The following is a 21,916-nucleotide window of genomic DNA, read 5'->3' as shown; positions in this document are numbered from 1 at the left end:
ATACAGTTATTTGTTTACTGGCTAAAAACTCCGTCACAGACAGTGCTGTGTGAGCTGGTGCATTGTCGTGATGCAAGAGCCATGAATTGTTGGTAAAAAGTTCAGATCATCTAACTTTTTCACATAGCTTTTTCAGCACTTCCAAATAGTAAACTTGGTTAACTGTTTGTCCGGTTGGTACAAATTCACAATGAATAATCCCTCTGATATCAAAAAAGGTTAGCAACATTGTTGCAACAAGTTCGCGAACTTAATTATCAGACCTTCATATATGCACAGAAGATCTAGAATCATGCACACAATTTTGCATGGTGGTTATGGCGGGTATACAGATCACAGTGTATGAGAAAACAAGCTGATTCTTACAGTGGGTTATAAGAGAATCCCACACTTCACTGTGACAGACCCTGGGGGTAAGGTTGGGGGGCAGAGGGAACTTGAATATGCCTGAGTGCAGCTTGAGAAGAACATAACATTATAAGTGAAAAGAGGCCTCCCTTTTCCTAACTATACATGAGGTTTACAAGTCATCATTACAGATACTTATAGTTGTATGTCTAACTCAGGTATTTCATTTATTCATTAATTTAGCAAGTATGTATTGAGTGCCTGTGGAGTGTGAAACACCATGCAAGGCACGTAGGCTATATAGCCGTGACAAAACACAGGCAGCCCCACGTAGATAGACCCACTGTGTCACCAGGAGGTCACCAGAAGGTCTGTTGTTGAAATGGATGCATGCTCTTGCTCAGTTCAGGGTAACAGCAGTGGGCATTACAATAAAATCAAAGTTTCCTAAATGTGTTTGAGTTTTCTTTTCACATTTGTTTTGTGGTGTTTTTTATTTTTTTTCGTTTCAGTCTCTGAGGTATGTGTTTAAATACAGAGTTTTTTATGATGATCAGTGTTTTAAATATGAAACCTTCTATGAAGAGGTTGCCTGGCTGGCCTGTGACAACGATGCACAAAGTGGCTTTGGTTTCTAATTGCATCATGTGTATCAGATTGACACTGTAGCCTCTCACCTTGCACAAGGAAGAATCTCTAAATAAACAATATCTTAATGCAGATAGAGAGAGAGAAAGACACAGATAAATATACATGTAGATCTATATGCACCTGTATGTTGCCACCTATTAACTCAAATATTTATGTGTTCTTCCACAGAAAAAGCAAAGAACAAAAGACCTTTCTGGGGTATTTCATTCCTACAATCCATATGATCACAAGGTAAGAGACGCATGTGATTAGTGTATTGGGTAGAAGTCTTTCTCAATGTATAGCACAATTTTCACCTACATATAGTGATTTTGAATTACACTTACCATTTCCGTTTATATATCCATTTTAATTTTCAACTCGATCTCTTTAAGACAGCAAATTTGTATTTCTGAACTAAAATTATTATATTTTATTCACATTAAAGTCTAGTTACATATTGCCCCTGAAATCTTAAAGACTGAAATGACAGATTTGGGATTTTTTTTTTTTTTTTGGTTGATTTTTTTCTTAGCCAACACTATAGTGATGGACTTGGTTTTTTAATTGGTAAGGCTAGTTCCAGCTCTTGGTTCTCCATTGCGCCTGATAGAAAGTTATTTTTCTAAATAAAACCCCTAACAAAAAGCTGTGTATAGCATTATATCTGAAATGTCCACTGCCAAAGGTTTTACTACACAGAAGACTAAATTCTGTGGTAACCCCTGTGTATCATCCCATAGCTTTATATGCCCATGGCCAGTCTTGACTCATTTACACCTCATGCTCTCCAGTCCCTGTATTTGAAGAATTCTCAGATCTTTTCATTTATGAGCATTTCACCATGTATTTGTAAGAGATAAGGTCTCTTTTTAAAAAAAAAAAAAAAAAAAGGAATGACTGTTTTTAAAGAAAATGCTCAACACCACATCTTCATAGGGAAATATATTACAAGATTTCTTGAGAGTTGTGCAAAACTTCTATATCATGTAAGGTTCCAGTAAGACTGTTAATTTGAGGTGATTTCAGAAGCAAACAAAAATTTGCACAGTTGAATTGCTAATGTAAACTTAAATCTTTATCTATGAATTTACAAGGAGACATGTGGTGGGGATTTTTTAACTAGCCAAAATAAGTAGTGTGAAAACTACTTTCCTCAGTTGAGAATGTGAAGATGTCTGGATTCAGGAGGAAAAAATCATGCCAGTTGTTCATAGAAGTTGAACGAATTTGGATAGCTTCTAGTGTTCCTATAGTGACCAACTGGCTTAAGCACCAAAAATTAGTAAAAGAAGTGTTTATACTCCATATGACCATGGCAATATATGATACTAAAAATCATGTCATTTGAAGTCACCTTTTTGAAGTTAAATCAATCACTTTGCAGAATACAGCAATTTTTTTGAAAGAGTTGAGAATGCTAGTAGTGTCTGATAATGCAAACGGAAGGTGCATGCTGATAAGTAATACAACAGCAAAAGGAATGAGATTGGCCAGATTTCTGATGGAAAAGTTGCATTTTTTTAGATGAAGCCATGTAATTAACATAAATGCAACAGTGGCTAAAGTTAACATTTAACAACAACAACAAAAGCCTGTGACAAATCAAAGGTTTTGCTTGACTTGTCTAAATTTTGCCCACTTCTAACATTTTTAAATTCACAGTTAAGGGAAATTCCATTATTCTTTTATTAGAACTCTTAATGGAACTTAGCCATTTGCAGCTTCTACCGGCTTCCTCTTCATATCCTTTGTGGCATTGTATCAAAGTCACCTCAGATTGCTTTGGCTTCCCCTGTGAAGACTTCATTCCTTTACAAATTAGTCATCAGGCAATGAGGAACTGAATATAAATGCTCGATGGAGTTCCTTTTGATCTTTACTTTAAGATTGGTAATAAATTGTAAGTAGCTACACTGCTTGATGAGTGATTTTGAAGCTTCCAAGGTTTGGCATTTTGGCATTCTGTTTTATTCTGTGTGTGAAGTGAGGGAAAAGAGAAACGTTTCCACCCAAGCAGCTCCTGCCCCTTCGAAGCCTCTCCCCATTTTTCCACGCTCCGTCAGGGCGAGTCTGAGTTACTTTTAACCTTGTTTCATGTTGATTAATGTCCACAAAGACTACAATCCCAGGCACTGAGCAGTGAGCACTCTTTTCTCAATCTCAGAACGTTCCTTTCCTGGTAAATAAAATGGTAGAAGGTTGTGATTCAAATTACATTGTCATTTTAATTAACGAAATAGGTTCAAACAAATTAGTCTTCAAGACAGACAAGTTTTAGTTTAAAATGTTTTGGTTAAAGTTGGTTTAAACATCTCATGCTCAGAGAGATGCCTGGGGTTACCTTTAGGTTAAATATATGCATAGATCGTAAATGAAAGCTTATATAACAAAATGTAGGCTGACTGGGATTTGCTTTAAGAAAGAATTCAAGGAGAGGAGTGGGTAGGTAGAGTGAAATAAGGTTGGCCACGTGTTGAGGATTATTGAAAATGAATGGTGGGTTTGTGGGGGTGCATCATTCTATTCCGTGTATTTTTTTCTATATGATTGAAATTTTCCGTAACAAAAAAAATATGTGAAAAGTAAAATAAACTGTGGTCTGCTCCTTGGAGTGAGTGTTACAATGTTTTTTTCCTCTTTAGCTAGATTCCTTTTATTGTTAATGTTTCCCTTGATGTCATTTTTACCGAAGAAGGGATACTCCACATTTCAGTGGGTTCATTATGCTGAGTACACTCAGAAATACAACTCCTGTTCTTAAGTTGGCATAATTTCCTGAGGCTTCATCCCAAATTATAGTAGGTCACTTAAATGACAGCCTTGCCTACTAGACACTGCTAAAACAGTTGTAATTACAAAAGGTAGTTCGTAAAACCGTTTTGTTCTCAGGGAATCGGTTATATTTGCTCTTCTTTTCTTTCACCCCAACCAAGATTGCTCCTGCCTGACCCAGACACAGGAAAGTCACCAGGATAAACAAACTGTGTTGTTTGAGTCAGGCCAGGTGCATTTCTTAATCATGCCCTAAAGCCATTGTTTAGGTTGCAAATGGTCAGTTGATGTGTCTTAAATGCTGTTGCAAAAAGCAAAGAAAACTTAGAGCAAATGTGTACTCAAAATGAGTATTAAGGAAAATACCTGATCTGATGACAAATTTTGCTGGAGACTGGAAGAATTTCATTTTGGACCGTTATCTCTGGTTCCATGTCCATTTAAAAAAAAATGTTTTTCAGGAGTTCTTATATGATAGACTTACACAGAAAGGCTTTGAAAACCAAAGCTAAATTCCCACTTATCTGTTCTAATGAAAGAGAACATTAGTGAAGGTAATCCAAAGCAGCAGGTAATCTGATTGTATTTTGTACATTATACACTTTCTTCTGTTGTTTTAATAAATACATAATAAACATAGCTTGTAATTTCTGAAAACACATCATACTAACTACCAGGAAAGGTTCAGGGCCAGAGGCTTTCTAGGTCACAGAAAGCCAACCTAGAATTGAGTTTTTCCTTCGGCTAAGTCAAGGGTAAGTACAGTAGGCTATAATCAGAACACTTTCATTAAAACTATGCAAATTAGCATGTGCTTTCTGTCTTAGGCGTGAAGGAAATATTGCCATGCATGTAAAAGATGTCTCTCTCTTTCTTATTTCCTTCCTTCTTTTCTTTCTTGTTAGATTTTATCAGAATTATGTGTTCAGGGGGATATCTAGGTTTATGACCTAAACACAGATGTCTGTAACCTGCTAATGTAAAAAGCTATTATAAAATATGAAAATGCTTGGAAGGAAAAAGTTATAAAATTCTGTTTAGGTTTATAGTGGTTTTTAACATCTGCAAAGTTGACTAAGTTCCTAAACACACTTAACCTGTATGAATTGATACATACTCAACCACTAAAAGTCAGTCTTTAACAGGTTGTCACTATTAGAGTTTCTGTATTTTGTGAAATGGGCTTCTCATTTTCTTTTAGACTGTTGTTATTTTAATAGTTTTCTACGTTTTTAGACATAAATCAGTGGACACACATGAGAAGTAACATTATTGTGTAGCTCCTGTGTTGGTGAAGTAAGCTTTTTCTCATGATGACTAGTGTTATTTTAGTAATTTTTCTACATACATAGACATATATCAGTTGAACTGTAAACAAATTCGTATGTGTCAAAAAAAACAGCTATGTATAAATATTCTTGACATAAGTTAGCATATGAGTAGATAAAAAACAATCCTTAGTGCTTTGCTCAACCAGAGGTCTTTCATGTAGCAATCTCAGCTATCTAAAACACAACTCAGCACCTACAAGTAAGCCAGCCTGGGCCCAGACTGTCAAAATTATTGTTTAATTCTCTCTTCCCACCTCATTACTTCTTCAGTCCCCTCCCCCATCCACAAACAGTCCACTTAAAAAAAAAAAAGCTAGTTCTAATAAACAAAGATGCCTGGTTTCCCAAACCACAGTCAACCCTAGCAGCCCAGCCGTTAAATAGAGGGTGGGTATTGCTTCAAGAAGTCAGAGCCCCATTAAGAAGTGGCAGCATACTAAATGAAGGCAAGGCCAAGGCCATAAAAACTATAAGTCATTAACAGAGGAACTCTAAAAATGCAGCTACCCATAACCACTTAATTTGGACCCAGGTACCCAAATATCCCCATGCATTTTAGTAGTCTCAGGGTAAAATAATTGGGCCTAAATTACATCAAGAAACAGTTGTTTTGTTTTAAAATAGTAGAGATGTTTATAACCTATTTTTAGAAATATTGATATTTTAAGACTAAATTGTTTATCTTGAGAACTCTCTTAGGAGCACCTGGTTCTTAAAAATGTTCGATAAAGGAAGTATTACTATAGAGAGTGGTTTAATGAAAGAGAAATAGTGAAAGTGGTTGAATGTGTGTTGGTGGTTGGGTAAAAGACACAAAATTTTGTGAGCATAAACGATGAGGAGGGTAGAATCAATATTTCCCCAAATTATTCATTTATATAATTAGATACTATAAAGGTATTAAGTCCTCAAGAATTATTATAAGATATTTTTATCTTAAACATTACTCTAGGCATAACTTGAGTGGAATAATTATAAGTTACTGGGTCAGTACAGTCCATTTTTAATTGCAGTGTTAAATATGCAGAAATATTGGTATGTGTTTCCATATTCTACAGGTCCTAAGACTATACTGTAAGACCTGTTGTTAATGCAAACATGTCTGGGAATCCATATCTTCTACACGTGTACCGTGAAATATAACAAAAAGTGCAAAATATTTTCTGCAGCTTCATTTGGACAGGAGCATACAGCAAAAATCGATTTCAAAAGTCTTATGGGGAAAAACAATCTTGGTTTCTACCACTGTCCTTTCTTTCTTAAGAGACCAACATTCTCTGTGACATCAAGTTTTGTAAATATATATATCATGCCTTCAGAAAAAGGAGCAGTTTCATTTTGGAAATAATGTGTTGATTTATATTTCTCCATTAATCAGATTTGTCTAGTGATTTCAGATAACAAAAGTCACTTTGCCCCGTTCTTTATGTTTGAAGAATAATGGCCATTTGACTCAATCCTGAGGCAGCCACAGGATTGTCAAGCCTTCATTATCCCCTGTGCTTTGAGTAACATAATGTAGCAACAGAGCGCTTTGAGTTGTTCTAGAGAGGGAAGTGGGAATTTGGATTATTGCCTGCTGGCCCTGTTGAGCTTTGAGCTATCTGCTGTCTGGAAATAGCAAATGCCGTTTTTAATGGATCCGGCACTCTACAATAGCCAGATTTTCATGGCACATGCAGATAAAGAAGCAAGTTATTGATTTGGCATGTTTGTGCCATGCTGAAAACAGTTCCCTGCAGCAGATTGTCCAAAGCCATTTGTGCACTTAACTTTATTCCCCATCTTTGGCAAAGACTAAAAACTGTTTAAAAGGTAATTTTAGTGATGTTGCTAAATATCAGGAACAATTGGATCAATGTCTAATTGAGTCCCTTTATTGTTATATTTTCACATGTCATTCTGAAATCATGCTCAGGTTATGGCCTTGAAACACAGGGAAGTGAGCACTTCAGTAAATATTAAACCCATTTGTTGGCCCAGTTGTCTCTACTCTAAAGCCAAATGAATGACTCAGCCTCAAAACACAGGGCATACTAAATAAAGGAGCTCTCTTGATGTAAATGCTGTACTTTCATTTGTTAAAATATCTTCCCTCTCAAGGTGACCATATAATTCTTACAAAAGATGCGGATACGGTTCAGCTATTTGCTGCCTCAACAGCGGGTATCTGTAGCTACCCTTTTGCTTTCTGACCTGTGCCAACCTGATCCAAAAGCATTTTCCTCACTTGTAACACTCCTCAGCTGGTGATTCAGGTTGAGTAGCAGATCATGTTGGAGCCTAACTTTGATACTGTATCTACTGTGTTTTCCAGAAAATGAGACCTAGCTGGAGCATCAGCTCTAATGCGTCTTTTGGAGCAAAAATTAATATAAGACCCAGTCTTATATTGTATTATATAAGACTGGGTCTTATATTTTATTATATAAGACCGGGCCTTATATTTTATTATATAAGACCCGGTCTTATATTATATTATGTTATGTTATGTTATATTATACCCAGGCTTATATTATATTATATTATATTATATTATATTATATTATATTATTATTATATTATATTAGACCCGGTCTTATATTAAAATAAGACCGGGTCTTATATTCATTTTTGCTCCAAAAGACACATTAGAGCTGATGGTCTAGGTCTTATTTTTGGGGAAACACGGTATGTATTTTTTCTCTTTTTCCTTCTAACATGGCATTGTTCTAAAAATTAGACATATTTTTACATGTTAGTTTATTGTGTTACTGTAACTGCAGGGATAGGTGGTATTGGAAGTATGTGTAAATGGCAGAGATTTTAATGTTGTTAAAGTGATATACCCAGGGACCGTAGATGCCCGAATTCTCTGCCAATTATCCTGAGGACTGACAAAGAGAATTGAATCTGAATGGATTATTATTATTATTATTAAACTATTCAAAGTACACCACATAACGGACACTATCCTCAAAGCTTAACATGCACACATAACTAACAAATTTATCTTTATACCAACCCTGTAAGATGAGTACTCTTATTATCCCCTATTTTACAGATGAAGAAATTGAGGCATGGAGAGATAAGGTCAAGGTCACACAGCTCACAAGTTACAGAGCTGTTTGGCTGCAGAGTCCATGCCTATCACCCCTATGCCACAAGTACCGTAGCTGAAAATCCAAGTGTAAGACACTCTAATAAAAGGTGGATTGACAAACAGCTCAAGGTCAAGGTTGAAGTGGGCCTTCTTACCCTACTTCTGTCTGCCCAACTCCAAATCTAAATCTAAGTAGTTAAGCTTTATGTGGAAATAGAGGTGTGAGAAGCAGTAAGGAGAGACAGAGGACAGATGTAGACAGGGGAGGAGCATTGAGGATTCCATTGAATGGTCTCTCTGTAAAGCAGCCAAGCTTATCCTAAAAACCCCCACTCCCACCTCCACTCTTCCCTGCCTGATTAATGCACCATCCGCCTGGGGCAAAGGAAAGTGGATTTCAGCTGGACTTCAGAGCTGATATGATCAGAGACTAACATTGCCAGGAACTCTGTTTCTAATAGAGCCCCGTCTCCCCGCTTGGCTCCCCGAATCCCCTCTGTGGAGGTGAGGGTGGGGCAGGTTGGCAGCACAGTGGTTCTAGCCAAAGGACTGGAATTCTTTCAGACCAACACAACGGGATGTCCAAGCCAGAGCAACAGGGTGAGTCAGAGCATAAAAGCCTGAAGCACTGAGAAAGCCTGAGGAGAGAATCAGCTGAGGTCATGATACGTGCAGCTGGGATAATGGCAACAGGCAAGTTAGAGACAGGCAGAATGCTGTCCTGTCCCGTTTATCAGGACACCAGCTAGCATTTGGGACTGCCTTCTGTGGGCAGGTGGGGTCATGACGCAGAAGATGGACCGTTTCCCGGGTCGCTGCTGAAGAAGGCCCTCTCCCCCTACCACCCCACCCAAGCACTCCTAGGAATGTTAGCGATAGGGAAAAAGCAAAGCTCATGATCAGATCCTTTGCTAACATTCAGTATAAAAGCATTGATTAAAAAGACAATCAAAGGAAGATCTACAGAGGTATAGCAGTTACTGTATTTGCAAATGATTTATCAAGTAGAAAAATACCTGTTGCTGCTGTCATTGGTTATACGCTGCCTCTGAGAAGTTCACTAGCGTGAGGAAGAACGAGGAGTTGGGGACAAGGAACTGCATTGTACGTACCAAGAGCAGAGGATGTGTCTGTACCACGCATCCCTGGGCAGCTTGTCTCCCACTTCTCACCAGCCACCCCACTGCTTATCTTCTGTCATCAGTCTTTGCACCCAGGTAAAATGCATCACCGTTCTCGCAGCCTGCCCCAACGCTCTTTTTGTGTCTCACCACCAGGGTGCACTACCCCTTACCAACCTTTCCCATCCCCACTGGGACAACAGACTTGGCTGGGACACAATCCACTTGATAGGTTAGGGTTGCCGGAGTTAGCAAATAAAAATACAGGACACCCAGTTAAATTTGAATTTCAGATAAACAATGAGTATTTTTTATTAGTATATAAGTACGTCCCGTACAATATCTGTGACATGTTTATACTGAAATTTTATTCATTTATCTGAAATTCATGTGTAACTGGGTGTATTACTATTATCTGGCAACCCTAGTTGCATGTCATTACAGATTTCACTTTGGCAAACTGAGATAGAAAGATGAGAAGGAAAACAACTGAAAAGGAGAGAAATAAAACATTATTTTAAAACCTCCCCTGTATGTAGTGTGAAGGATCTGAGAAACTTGGTTCTGTTCCTCATGCCATCCTTATATAGTGTGCCTGGTCTCCCGGTCAAAGGCTGACCCTTGTGTCAGATAGAGTATTAAAACATTTCGTATTTTAGCTCAGAAGATAATACAACTTACTCATTTGATTTGGGTTCTCTAAAATCTTAGGACAGCATTTTACCCTGAGAAATCTGTCTGGAAAATTGCTTGCTTTGAAGGCACACAGAAGTTACATTTAAAAGTGTCCATACCTTATTTTCAAGAAAGAAGAATATTCCCCCTGAAAAGCATCCTTTGTTTCTCAGCAATGCCTTTTCAGTACAATGAATGACTTCTTGGTAGCTAAGGTGATTTTCATGGAGCTGTCCTGAGAAACAGTGATGGTGGCGGTGCTTAGAACACGGAATGTAGGTTGGCATGCAGTAGAGAAAGGAGGAAGCTGGTATTGCTGTGCTCTTCTGTAGCTCTGCTGCTCAAGTTTGCAGACTGCCGAGAGCCCTGTGATTGGTGGAGTGTGAGTTGATGCTGATTGTGGGATGGGCTCAGAGGCCTGGCCTATATCTTCCTCAGCACAAGACTCATGGCCCCTGCAAGGCCCCAGTCTCTGCCCTTCTCGTCTCCTGTGATGACCAACCTTTGGTACAGATGCTGACTTGTGCAATTTCCAGAATTCTGTTGACAAAGAAGAGTGAAATGAAAGTATTTCCATGGGCCTGTAACTCATTCTCTCTAGGGTTTTTGTGCAAGAATAAGAAGATGTGATTACAGTTAGCATCTCTGGTGCTTTTCTAATGTGTCCATTCACACTCTTCTCTTGAAGTGGGAAAACTAGAGAGTTTAGCATGTGGGGAGAAAATAAGTTAACCAGCTTCTGCTAACGATTGTTGATATTTTCCATTATTCAGCACTCTATCTTTGGGTGCCTTTCAGAATTCCAGAGATATTTTAAATCCACGTGTGTCAAATAAAAATAAAGGAGTTTTCAAAACTCAAGTTCTTTTTAATTGGACTCCATTATATGGAAGACACATGGGTAAGAAAGGAGACTATTTCATTTTTAATTACTGCAAAGTAAAATAATCCAGCTGCTATGCATAAAACAGAAATCTCTAATTCAATTTAGATGTTTTTTGGACAAGGATAATTTTAAAGCTGCTTGTTTATCTTCGTTCCTCACTTTTTATTTCTTATCAACACTCGCTTTTTTCTAATTTAATTTAAAACAAAGTTTTAAATTGATATAATTAAGGTTTTTTGGTTTGCTCTCTCCCTCAGCCATGGGGGCCCCTTCCTTTCTATGATGTTTTTTTTCAGTTTGTCTCTCAATGCCAGCTGATTAGCTTCTCCTATTTTTTTTTTGTTTTGTACTCATATTTATTGCTATTCCACATACTTTTGCATTTCTCCACTTAATTTCTTAGATGTTCTTGCTTGTTACCCTCCATTATGTTCCTGCTTAGGGATGTAACTCTTCGGATCTTCAACATGGTAGATTCTGGTACTTGATTTCCCTTCCTTTGGAGATAGTAATATGAAATCAGCACTGGATTCATCCATTCTCCCTAATCTTAAACTACAGAGCTGGGACGTCCCTTAGACACGTATCCCCATCGCCTGCCCCCATTCCACCTCTACTGTACAGGTGAGGAAGAGGCCGCCTTGTCTTGCTGAAACCCAGATTAATTTCACCTTCTCTGCATCTTTTCTGATGCACACAGAGAATTGTTTCCGTGCCACCAAAATGACCTGCATGTCTTTATTATCTGACTCATCATACTCTTAGAATTCAGTTCCATCTAGGGAACACACACAATAACGAGGATACAATGCTTATAACCCATGAGGCAGTAGGGCAAGATGGCAACAAATATTGCATTATAATTATTTTGCTCTGGTATATACTTATTATTGACATAACTATTCCACCCTACTACACTGTGGATGTCTTTAGGACAGGGGTCCTATCTCACTTGTCTTTTTCTTCCCCTCCAGGAAAAAGACCCTGAATTATGGACTAGAATGTGTTGTATATATGAAGTGTATTTTATTTTTCTTTTGATCTACATACCATAACTATAAAAAGCACTTACCCATCATCCCACAGCAGGTGCAGGATAAAAGTTCTGTCTTTCAATTCCTAATTTGGGGCTCTGTCCATGTCACATAGTTGGCATGTTCTGGTAGCGATAACCACAGCTATGAGAGCAGGTACTAAGTATGTTCTCTGTTTTTAATTATCAAATAGGTAATACTTGCACTTTACACCATCTTCAAAAAAGTCTCCTTCCTAACCCTGTATTGTAGACCCATGTTCTGCTTTCCAGAGGCAACCACTGTTTCTGTTTTTCTGTGTATACTGCTAAAGCTATTTTTTGCATAATCAAACACATACCTACATATGTGTTCTTATATAGATATGGGTATGCTTTTTTATTCAAACATTAGCATACTAAGAATTATCTGTTTCTTTTTCACTTTATAGTATGTCTTGAAGATAATATCAATTGGGACATAAAGAGCTGCCTTGTTCCTTTGGTTTTAAATAGATGTGTATGTTCTATACCAGATCTTTACCATCTTTATTTAACTAGACTCTTATTGCTAGGTCTTTGGGTGGCTTCTGAGCTTTGGATCTTAGAGGCAGTGCTGCAGTGTATCTATCATCTCACAAACATGCCATTTCATGCATGTATAGATACTAGCTTGGTGGTACATTTCTCGAAGTGGGATGGCCGGGTCACAGGTGCGTGCATTTCGATCGTAATCGGAATTGACCGATACCCGCTAAACAAGATATTCCAACGGATACTCCCATCGATGGGGTAAAACAATGCTTGCTCCTCCACACCCTCCCCTACACACTGTATCAACTGACTTTCAAAATCCTTTCCTGTGAGGGAAAACATGGTATCTTATTATACAGAGGGTGCCAAAAGAATGTATGCACATTTTAAGAAAGGAAAAAACTGTATTCAAATGGTAATACTCAATAGATACTGATAACAAAACATGAATACAAGTCATGTGTATACGGTTTTTTTGGCACCCCCGGTAGTTTTAATTTCTATTTCTTTTTTCAGTGTAGCCACTCAGTTGTTAGAAATAGCCACAAAGATAGAATAATTTGGTCTTTGATTTTATGTAGCTACCTCCACATTCAAAACTTGAAGTTGACTCCTACACATATGAGCTGTGACCTTGCCGAGATACTTAACGTTTTCTTTACCTCTGTTTCTGCCTCCGTAAAGTAAGAATAATAATACTGTATGTATTTCATAGACTCTAAAACACTGTTAAGACTTGCTGTTAATTAAAATGACCCTGCCCATTATAATGTTGAGACATCATTGATTAGAACATATATCTCAAATTGAAAGATGCTAAAATTATAAAGAAGAAATGTACATTTTAGAATTAATGAAATTTACTAGTACCTGCCTTACAGGAGTATCGTAAGAGTAAAATGGAGAACATCTGGAATAGCTCCCAGCACACAGTAAGTGCTCAGTAAATGTCTGTGACTATTCTTGCTGTAAAATGATAGTTACTAGAAAGACAGCTCCACCACTAGTATTCAGCACATAGTACATTCTCAATTAATAACAGTTGCTGTTACTGTTATTAATGTAAAATTATGGTTATTAGAATGGAAGCAGGGATTTTGTCTGTTTTGTTTAACTCTGTTTCTCCAACACTTAAAACAGTGCTTGGCCTGTGGGAGGTGCTCTATAAATGTTAGTTGATTCGAGAAGTTCATCTACTTCCTCTTCTAAAACTTCAGCCGAGGTATACGTAGAAATCTTAATTTTTCCTGAGTAGCAGATGCAGTGGTGTGCATCTTAGGGTTCTGTGGTCTTTACTCTCCTCTCCTCATCCCCATACTCACCAAAACTTCTAGACCTTATCACAAACCGCATGGTTTCGTTTTTATTATAAAATAACTGAGCCCTATAGAGCTCAGTGTAAACATTTAAAAACCTTTATTTATGAACCCAAAAACTTTGAATACAAAGGAATCTTCAGAATATTGTTGGTATATTTTTTTCTCTCCTAAACACTAGTAGTCAAAAAGTGTGTTTCATGTCATCTATACAGGATCCTAACAAGAATTTTATAAGATTTGTGTAAGTCCTACATTTTAGCGTTTTGCATTTGTAAACTACAATATACTGGTTTTACAACTGATCTAGTCTTGAACTATTGTTATGCAGTATACCCACTACAGAAAGAAGAAAGGAATAAAACCTTTTATTTTGAATGTGCCATAATTTTTTTTTAACTGAACATGAGCTCTCTTGAGAAGTTTTTCCTTCTTCTTCCTGGCTATAAGGATGTGGACTACAGGAAAGTCTTCATATTCCTATCCTTTATACCGTGCTCTTCGAATTTTAGTATTTTTCACTTAAGCTGCTTGACTCTATAGACTTTGCTTTATTTGACTTGGTGATAGGTATGTGAATGGTCTGTACAACATAGGTCTCTCTCTCTCTGTTTTGAGTCTTTGAGAATTTAAAAGGTAATACTGATTTAGTGTCTTGAAAAAGAGGGCTTTTGGTATGTGTTTTTAATAAATATCTGTATGTATATATGTGTGTGTGTGTGTGTGTGTGTGTGTGTGTGTGTGTGTGTGTATGTAGGTGAATGGATGGAAGCAAGAAAGGGTGGGTGGTGTAGGTGGATGGATGGATAGATGGATAGATACATAGATACATGGATGGATGGATGGATGGGTGGGTGGGTGGGTGGATGGATGGATGGATGGATGGATGGATGGATGGATGGATGGATGGATTAGATAGATATAGAAAGAAATGCATGCTGTGCCTAAGATACAAAGTCTGGCTAATATCAAGATTTGCTGGGATAACTTAATTCTTCACAGATACCCATGTTTTCTGGCTAATATTATTTTTCCCATCTTATAAGTGGCCTTAAAATTCTTTGAATAGCTTCAAGTGTACTGGAAAATTAATTTATTTGATAGTGCTTGAGTCCGAGTCTTGTTGAAAACTCAACCTATCTGTTGAACCAGTACAGCATGTCCCTGCCCTCGGCCCTCTTGAGGAAGGAACTGAAGCACACTGGCTCTGTACAAGCATCTCAGTGTGGATGAAGGTCACTGCCACGTGCTATAAAAGTCCACTTTTATCACAGACCCGTTTGTTGACATGTTTATCTGACTTTACAGTCACTCACCTTGTACTTACTTGAAGACGATAAGGTCAGCACCTGAAAGTTTGCTACAAAAAATTGAGGCAAACCTAATATCTCCTACTGAAATCCTCTCATAGTCTGCAGGACGGTTTAGAACAACAGGTTAAAATTGCTGTCGAGCTATGACTAAATTAGTGCCCCAGAAGGTCAGCAGCTGCTGTCACTTTAGGTCTGATTAGTGATTCAACATTCCCCTTTCGTATTTGATGGGTTTAAACATTCACCAGTTTTCACTTCAGTTGTAACTTGCAAATGTACTAATTTCTAAATCAAGACAAATGGTCTTAACTCATGGATGAAAAATCTTTCTCAAATTGAGTATTCATAATAAATTTTGAATATGTGACAGACATGTATTTTAAAAGTTCCCTGAAGGATTGCAAAATCCTTATCTAAGTGTATAATTTCATAACATTTGGGTAATAGGTTCATAACATAACGTAAGTATGTTAGTGTATTGCTTTCTACCACGGTTTCTTCTCACCTCCCTGGCCTCACCCTCCATGCTTCTCCTGATTGGTCTTTTTGACATTGCTGTTCCCCATTCACGATAGTATTCTGTTCCTTCAACACCCATGACTGCTCTCATGCATCCCAAACATACATGCAGCTGGCTCCAGGGCATTTCCTTTCGGGTGGGATCTCAACCCTACTATATACAAGACTGAACTCATCTTCTCTCTCTGCTTCACACCCCTCCAACCCGCAACACATACGCTCTGTATTTGCTACCTGGATGAATAGTAACACACCTTTCCAGCTACTGAGCCACAAACCACAATGTCATCCTGGACTCCTCCCTCTCTCTTTCCCCACTACTTTTGATTGGTCACATTTTTCTAACTCTACTCTTGTACTCCTGTAGTTTATCTAGACTTGACCTCATCATGTACATTGCAGTTGCTTTTGTGCAGGCCCTTGGCAGTTCTCTCCTGGATTTCTTCATCTGTCTCAACACTGATTTCCCTATTTTCATTCCTACCATCCTCCCAAACCTCAATCCATTCTTTCACTGCTTTGATGGGGATATTTATAAAACACAGTTCAGACTGTGCTAATCCCCTGTGTAAAACGTTTCCACAGCCCTCGGTCACTTACAGAGTAAAGTCCCAGCGTTATATGTAAGGTCCTCATGGCCTGAGTGCCTTCTCTTTCCCCTTGTACTCCAGCCCTACCGATTTACGTTCCATCCCCAATGATTCCACACTCTCTCTGTGCTCCCTATCTGTGTACAGCCTGTTTTCTGTTTCTAGAAGCTACTGTCATCTCATTCACCCATTTCATCTTTCCTATGAGATCTCAAAGGCAATCTTCCTTCTGGGAAGCCCTCCCTGCCTTCCTCTACTCCCCACCTCTCCAGGCTTAGGTGTCCCTTTACGGGGCTCCCCCAACCTCATTGTCTTTCTGTCTCCCTAGATGATCCTGGACGTTTTGAGGACAGGGATTGTGTCGGTAAGGATGGGGACAGGTCTGTAACCCTGAGTACTCGTGCAGTGGCTGACACATGGTAGATGCTCAATAAAACTTAACTTAAGGAACAAACATGATTTTTTTAAAGCTCTGACTGTCTCTTGTGCAGGGACTCTTGAACATGTATCTCTGAAGCATCTTCTGTATTCCATGCACACACAGAAAATTAAAAAGCTTGTGTGGACAAGCACTGGTTCCACGGGATTTCTATATTTCATGTTTAATATGCATCTTTTCTATTCCCAGCTATGTTACGCTCATATAAAATTCAGACGAATGATTGGAAAGCAGGGTTTGCTTTCTTTTGCAGCTGCATAAAGAGTTTTGCAGCTGCATACAATCTCCTCATAGTGGAGAGATGCCCCTTCTGTACCAGAGGTTCACAAACTTGGCACATTAGAATTACCTGGGGTGCTTTACCATATACCGATGCTCAAGTCCCACATGTCTGCACAACTTGTGTGTATGTGTTGTATTGTTTCCAAATGTTCTAAGTGAACAAATCATGTTAATTGGCTTCATGATAAAGTTATGCATTTCCTTCTCAGCTGAGCCCTCAACCCTAATCCTTTTTTGCATCTGCTGTCGGCTCCTTTTCCCATTTTCCTGACTCTTATCCTAAACCTTTACCATTTTCCTTAGTCGTCCTCGTCCCTCACCCCTACCTGTATTGCGTGCATGTACATACACACTCAGACACACTGCCCCCTCACGAATTTGTCTACTTATATTGCTCAAACGGCAGACCTGAGTACACCATTTTCAATTTCTGGTTTTACCCATATTGTACTTACTCTGATAATGTGACATATCCCTAAGGATCTTAATTGACTTATTAGATATTTTATTTAGGACTATGTTGTGAATAACCCAACTCATGCTGGCTTAAAAAGACAGTTTATATTTATAAGTTACTGGCCTCCTTAATTGGACTCTCAAGGCAGATTCTCCCTTAAGCAATGCTTCGTTCAGGACTCCACTGGCATCACCAGTGGCAGCCTTTGCTGTGTCACTTGGCAATCTTTGATATATTCCTCAGGCTCACCGCCTTGGGTTAGCAACGTGGCTGCCGCAGGCCTCCTCCTCAGACTATACAATAACAAAGAAGAGAGAAGCCCACTGTCCTGGAAAATCCATCTAAAGTTCCTTCAAACCTGATTGATTAATGTGTTGATTGACATAAGCCAGTCAGGTTTCTCACCCCACATGCTGGTGGTGCAGGTAACCCGCTCAGACCACATGGCTACAGTGAGGGGTGAAGGGCTGGTGAAGTCCCCAAGGCGTAAAGAATGAATGCAGAAAAGACGTACAACCAATGTTCACAATAATGCAGATTATAAAAATATTATGTGTCTATTGGGTTTCATCAACATTTGAGCAATACTGTATATATTTAATTTGAAGTGTTATATATGTAATATATAGTAAAATTGCTGAGTCATGTTGGAACTTGAATTTCTAGTGACGTGAACACAGAAAAAGTAGTTATGTTCTATTTCTATAAGCAATATAAGAATTCACTCTGTCATTGAATTTCTGAGTGTTTTTTTTTTTACAAACAATAAAACTTAACTCCACTAAATATTAGAAATATGCTATAATAGAGTCTGAAGAACTGACTTCAAATCAATATTGTGTCACTTGACTTTGGATAAGTTATTTTCTCTGATCACCAATTTTTTCATCTGTTAGATGCAGATATAAATAATACCTGTCTTATCTCACAGAGTCATTGTATCAAATGAGAAAATATGTGTTAAGACATATAATAAAAGTCAGAGTTAATTTTTTTTCCCACTACCTCACCAGGTTGAGTTTACCTGGCCAAAGAAAATATTATTATAATTAAAATGTACTTCTGTTTTACTGATACATTGCCTTTATTACTTAAAACATGTTTCATTTTTATTTTTGTTTTTGTCTAAAGCCTCAGAGTGGCTTATATGAAAAGTGCATAATAAGATGTTTTAGGACAAAATAAGAAGGGCTGTGTTGTTCACTCCCCAAATCTGAGTCATTGCTGCAGTTGAGAATAAAAGCCTGCTGTGCTCCTGGGAAGCAGAGGCAAACAAATAAACAGCTAAATGCACAGCTCTCATTTTGTAATAACGGAAAGTATATCATTCAGAGGACTGACAACCTTTTCTTAAGGCAAATCTCTAAATAGAATATATCCCATTAATCTTTCTATTAGGGGCACTGGACAGCATAATGGACCATTGTACCATAAAATTTATAAAACCCAATAAGCTTTGCAACTATTTTGGACAGTTTTCAGTAGAGAAGCACTCTAGCCTGGGTTTTAATGTCATTTTTCAGTTGTGTAATGTAGGCGATTTGCTTAACTTCTCTGAGCTCAGCTTTCTCATGTCTAAAATGGAGATTTAAAAAATAGTACCTACTTCACAGGGTTATTATAAGGAGTAAGAAAGAGAATGTGTGTCGAAAAGATCGGTGCAGTGCTCTGAATGAGTAAGGGCTTACTAAATGTTTGTTCTTGTTACTATCAATTCCGTCAGTAAACATTTATAATTAGATATCTGCCAAAGAATATTACCGTGTTTCCCCGAAAATAAGACCTAGCCAGACCATCAGCTCTAATGCATCTTTTGGAGCAAAAATTAATATAAGACCCAGTATTATATTATATTATATTATATTATATTATATTATATTATACCCGGTCTTATTTTATAATAAAATTTTATAATAAAATAAGACCGGGTCTTATATTAATTTTTGCTCCAAAAGATGCATTAGAGCTGATGGTCTGGCTACGTCTTATTTTCAGGGAAACATAGTAGCAGTGAGGCAATTTTATTGTGATTAAAATATGCATGTAATTGAATACTAGAAAATATTGCCAAGGTCCTTCAAATAGATAAAAATCGAACCAGCTGAAAATCTAAAGGAGAAAAATGAAAATGTTCCGGTTTTCTGAGTTGATTAAATTGTTCTTTTTTTTTTTTTTTTTTTTTTTTTTAAACAAGTCATTTTAGAATAGCACTGAGGCACTCCAAGGTTTCGTAACAGTGAAAAGTCTGTGATGGGAAGGGTCATAAAGCTAACTAACATGTGTGACCCCAAAGGAGACCTTACAATTCACACTTTCACTAACAGTCCCTGCACCTTGGAATTCTGCTTAGATGTGTGTAGACTCATCAGCATAGTTGATGGGATCTAATCATTCCCTTAAGTAAACAGTGTTGTCCTACAGGAAATTATCTTTAAATTCTAACTCTAGTTTACTCAGAGGAAAAAAAGAGAATAATTACACGGGTAACTCTAGGTGTGACCCAAACTCAGATTACTTAGAATATTTTACGTGCTAATAAATTGGTGATAGATGGGTTTTTATGGTTGTCCCTTACCTAGTCAAAGTATTAGGGTATATATTTAGAATCATTAAGTGGGGGTAATTGTAAGATCAGCTTAATTCAGTCCCTTCTTTTTTCTTTCTTTTTAATTTAGATATGGAAACCTAGGTCCACAGGGGTTAAATTTCACAGGCAGTTGGCTAAATTAATAAAAGTATACTTTGAAATCAGATTTGCTGAGTCTGATAGGTCTTTCACTTTACCACAAGATGTGGGTTTTTTTTGTTTTGTTTTGTTTTTGGTGGGGGTTCATTATTTAATTTTGTGTAGCTATTGTTGATTTTGAATATTTGCATTCTACAAAATATGAACTTTTTTTATTTCCAGTTATTCTGGCATTCAAAACTCTAGTACGCTCCACATTTGAGTGCACTGGACTTAACAGTTTCAGCCCCTCAGATTGATGGGAACTTGATTTGCTCAACTAAATGTGAATTTCCAGATTACTTCGTAGCTTTCATCAGAGGCCATGCATTCAGATCACGGAAGTTGCAGTGATACAGCATAACACTCCTACTGCTCTTGGGTTATATAGCCCTGCTGTGCGTTTCTAGAAAAGAAAGCAACTGTAGCTTGCCCTTCTTCCTTCTCTGTTGGTAGAAAGCCATAAAATTGGCCAGGCTGGTAGTAGTTCTTTGCTCCCTGACAGACATCTCCATAGCCAGCATCGAAGGAGCACCGTAGCGAGGGTTGGGAAAACAAAGTGGTGAGAGGAAAGTAAGGCAGAAGTCGCCAGTGCCAGGACAAAGCTGCCAGGTAGAAGTGAATTTGATTTCTTTTTTGTCAGCAATACTGTAAACCCTCTTACCCCTGGTTTTCCGTCTCCACAAGTGGCCGAAGTGGAACTAAAAGACATATGTTCCAAAGACTAACTAATGACACTGGCTAGTGTTTATGATATACCAAAGTTCAAAAGGCAGTTACGAAACAGTGCATTCAATACAATGCCAATATTATGTATCTGTGTTTCTGAATTGTCTACCTTTTATATAATACGATTTCTATGAGGATTAAAAGTAGTTAATATTACTTTCTTTTTAAAAGACTGTGACTGGGCCAGAGAAAATTTGAATGCCTCTGGATTTTTAAAAATCTGGTTGGATTTTTTTATTTATTTATTTTCTGTATTGTCTGCTTTAAATGTACAAGTAAACATCACTATGAATTTTAGAAATACTAATTCTTCATGACACATACTGCCTTATTGTGTGTTTATCTCAGTTACATCTAGTTCTAGAAAGATTTAGTTTCTGTGTCAGTTTAGTTTCCACTTTCTTGTTGGACCATTTGTGGTTGGATTATGTGGTCTTGTATGTTTTGATCACAACTTTTCTTTCATACAGTGCATCTTCATTGCTTTGGTGTGGTCCATATCATTATGTGTTTGTCAGAAAAGTCACCCTAAACGAGTCAACAGCAACTTGATGCTAACCACCCAATGCTCAAGTTTTAGTAGAAGTAAAACAGAGATACATTTCATGGGAGGGAGTTACTGAGATAGTTGTCATTTAACATTCCTGACACTGGGGGGAAGAAACCATAAAAACTAGATGACTACTCTAAAATGTTATTGCTTAGTTCAGAGCATTCAGTTATTTATGTTAAATTTTCACTGATTTGAAGTAGTTTCAAGGGAGACCTGAAACTGTGTTAATCATGTAACATTAGTTATTCATTGAGCTTGCAAAATAGAGTCATAATGTCTGCAAGGTCGGACTTATTTATTTTTAAATATTTTAAAGGAATATAGTTCATTACTTTCAAGTAATTAGACAAATTCAGCATTCCAAGGAGGAGTACTCTGTGATACTTTTTATGAGTAGATAAGAAGGATATATTTTCTAAGATACCAGTAAGACTTTTGAAAAGAAATGTAATTATTTAACCACTGAAAAATTCTTAACCTCCCTGGTAATTAACAGAATACAAATTTAAATTGCAATAAAGTGTTATTTTCACGTATAAAATTTCTAAAGATTTTTTTTAAATTGAGACTACTGAGTGTTGGATGACAATATAAATATT

The 21,916-nt window shown here is 37.5% G+C and overlaps 1 protein-coding gene across 4 annotated transcripts in view; it reads left to right on the top strand.

The window, feature by feature from the left end:
* Positions 1–21,916, top strand: part of CDKAL1 (CDKAL1 threonylcarbamoyladenosine tRNA methylthiotransferase) — a 616,068-nt gene that overhangs the window by 497,240 nt on the left and 96,912 nt on the right. For all 4 annotated transcript variants that reach the window (XM_019734280.3, XM_019734279.3, XM_074335173.2 and 1 more), the window contains exon 13: positions 1,168–1,230. In XM_019734280.3, coding sequence (XP_019589839.3) covers positions 1,168–1,230 — 63 coding nt within the window. The remainder of the gene's footprint in view (positions 1–1,167; positions 1,231–21,916) is intronic.

Source organism: Rhinolophus sinicus, chromosome 14, assembly GCF_057876585.1.
Source record: "Rhinolophus sinicus isolate RSI-liver-muscle chromosome 14, RSI-T2T, whole genome shotgun sequence".
Lineage (NCBI taxonomy): Eukaryota > Metazoa > Chordata > Mammalia > Chiroptera > Rhinolophidae > Rhinolophus > Rhinolophus sinicus.
The sequence above is the reverse complement of the archived record's forward strand: the minus strand, read 5'-3'. Positions and strand labels throughout refer to the sequence as shown.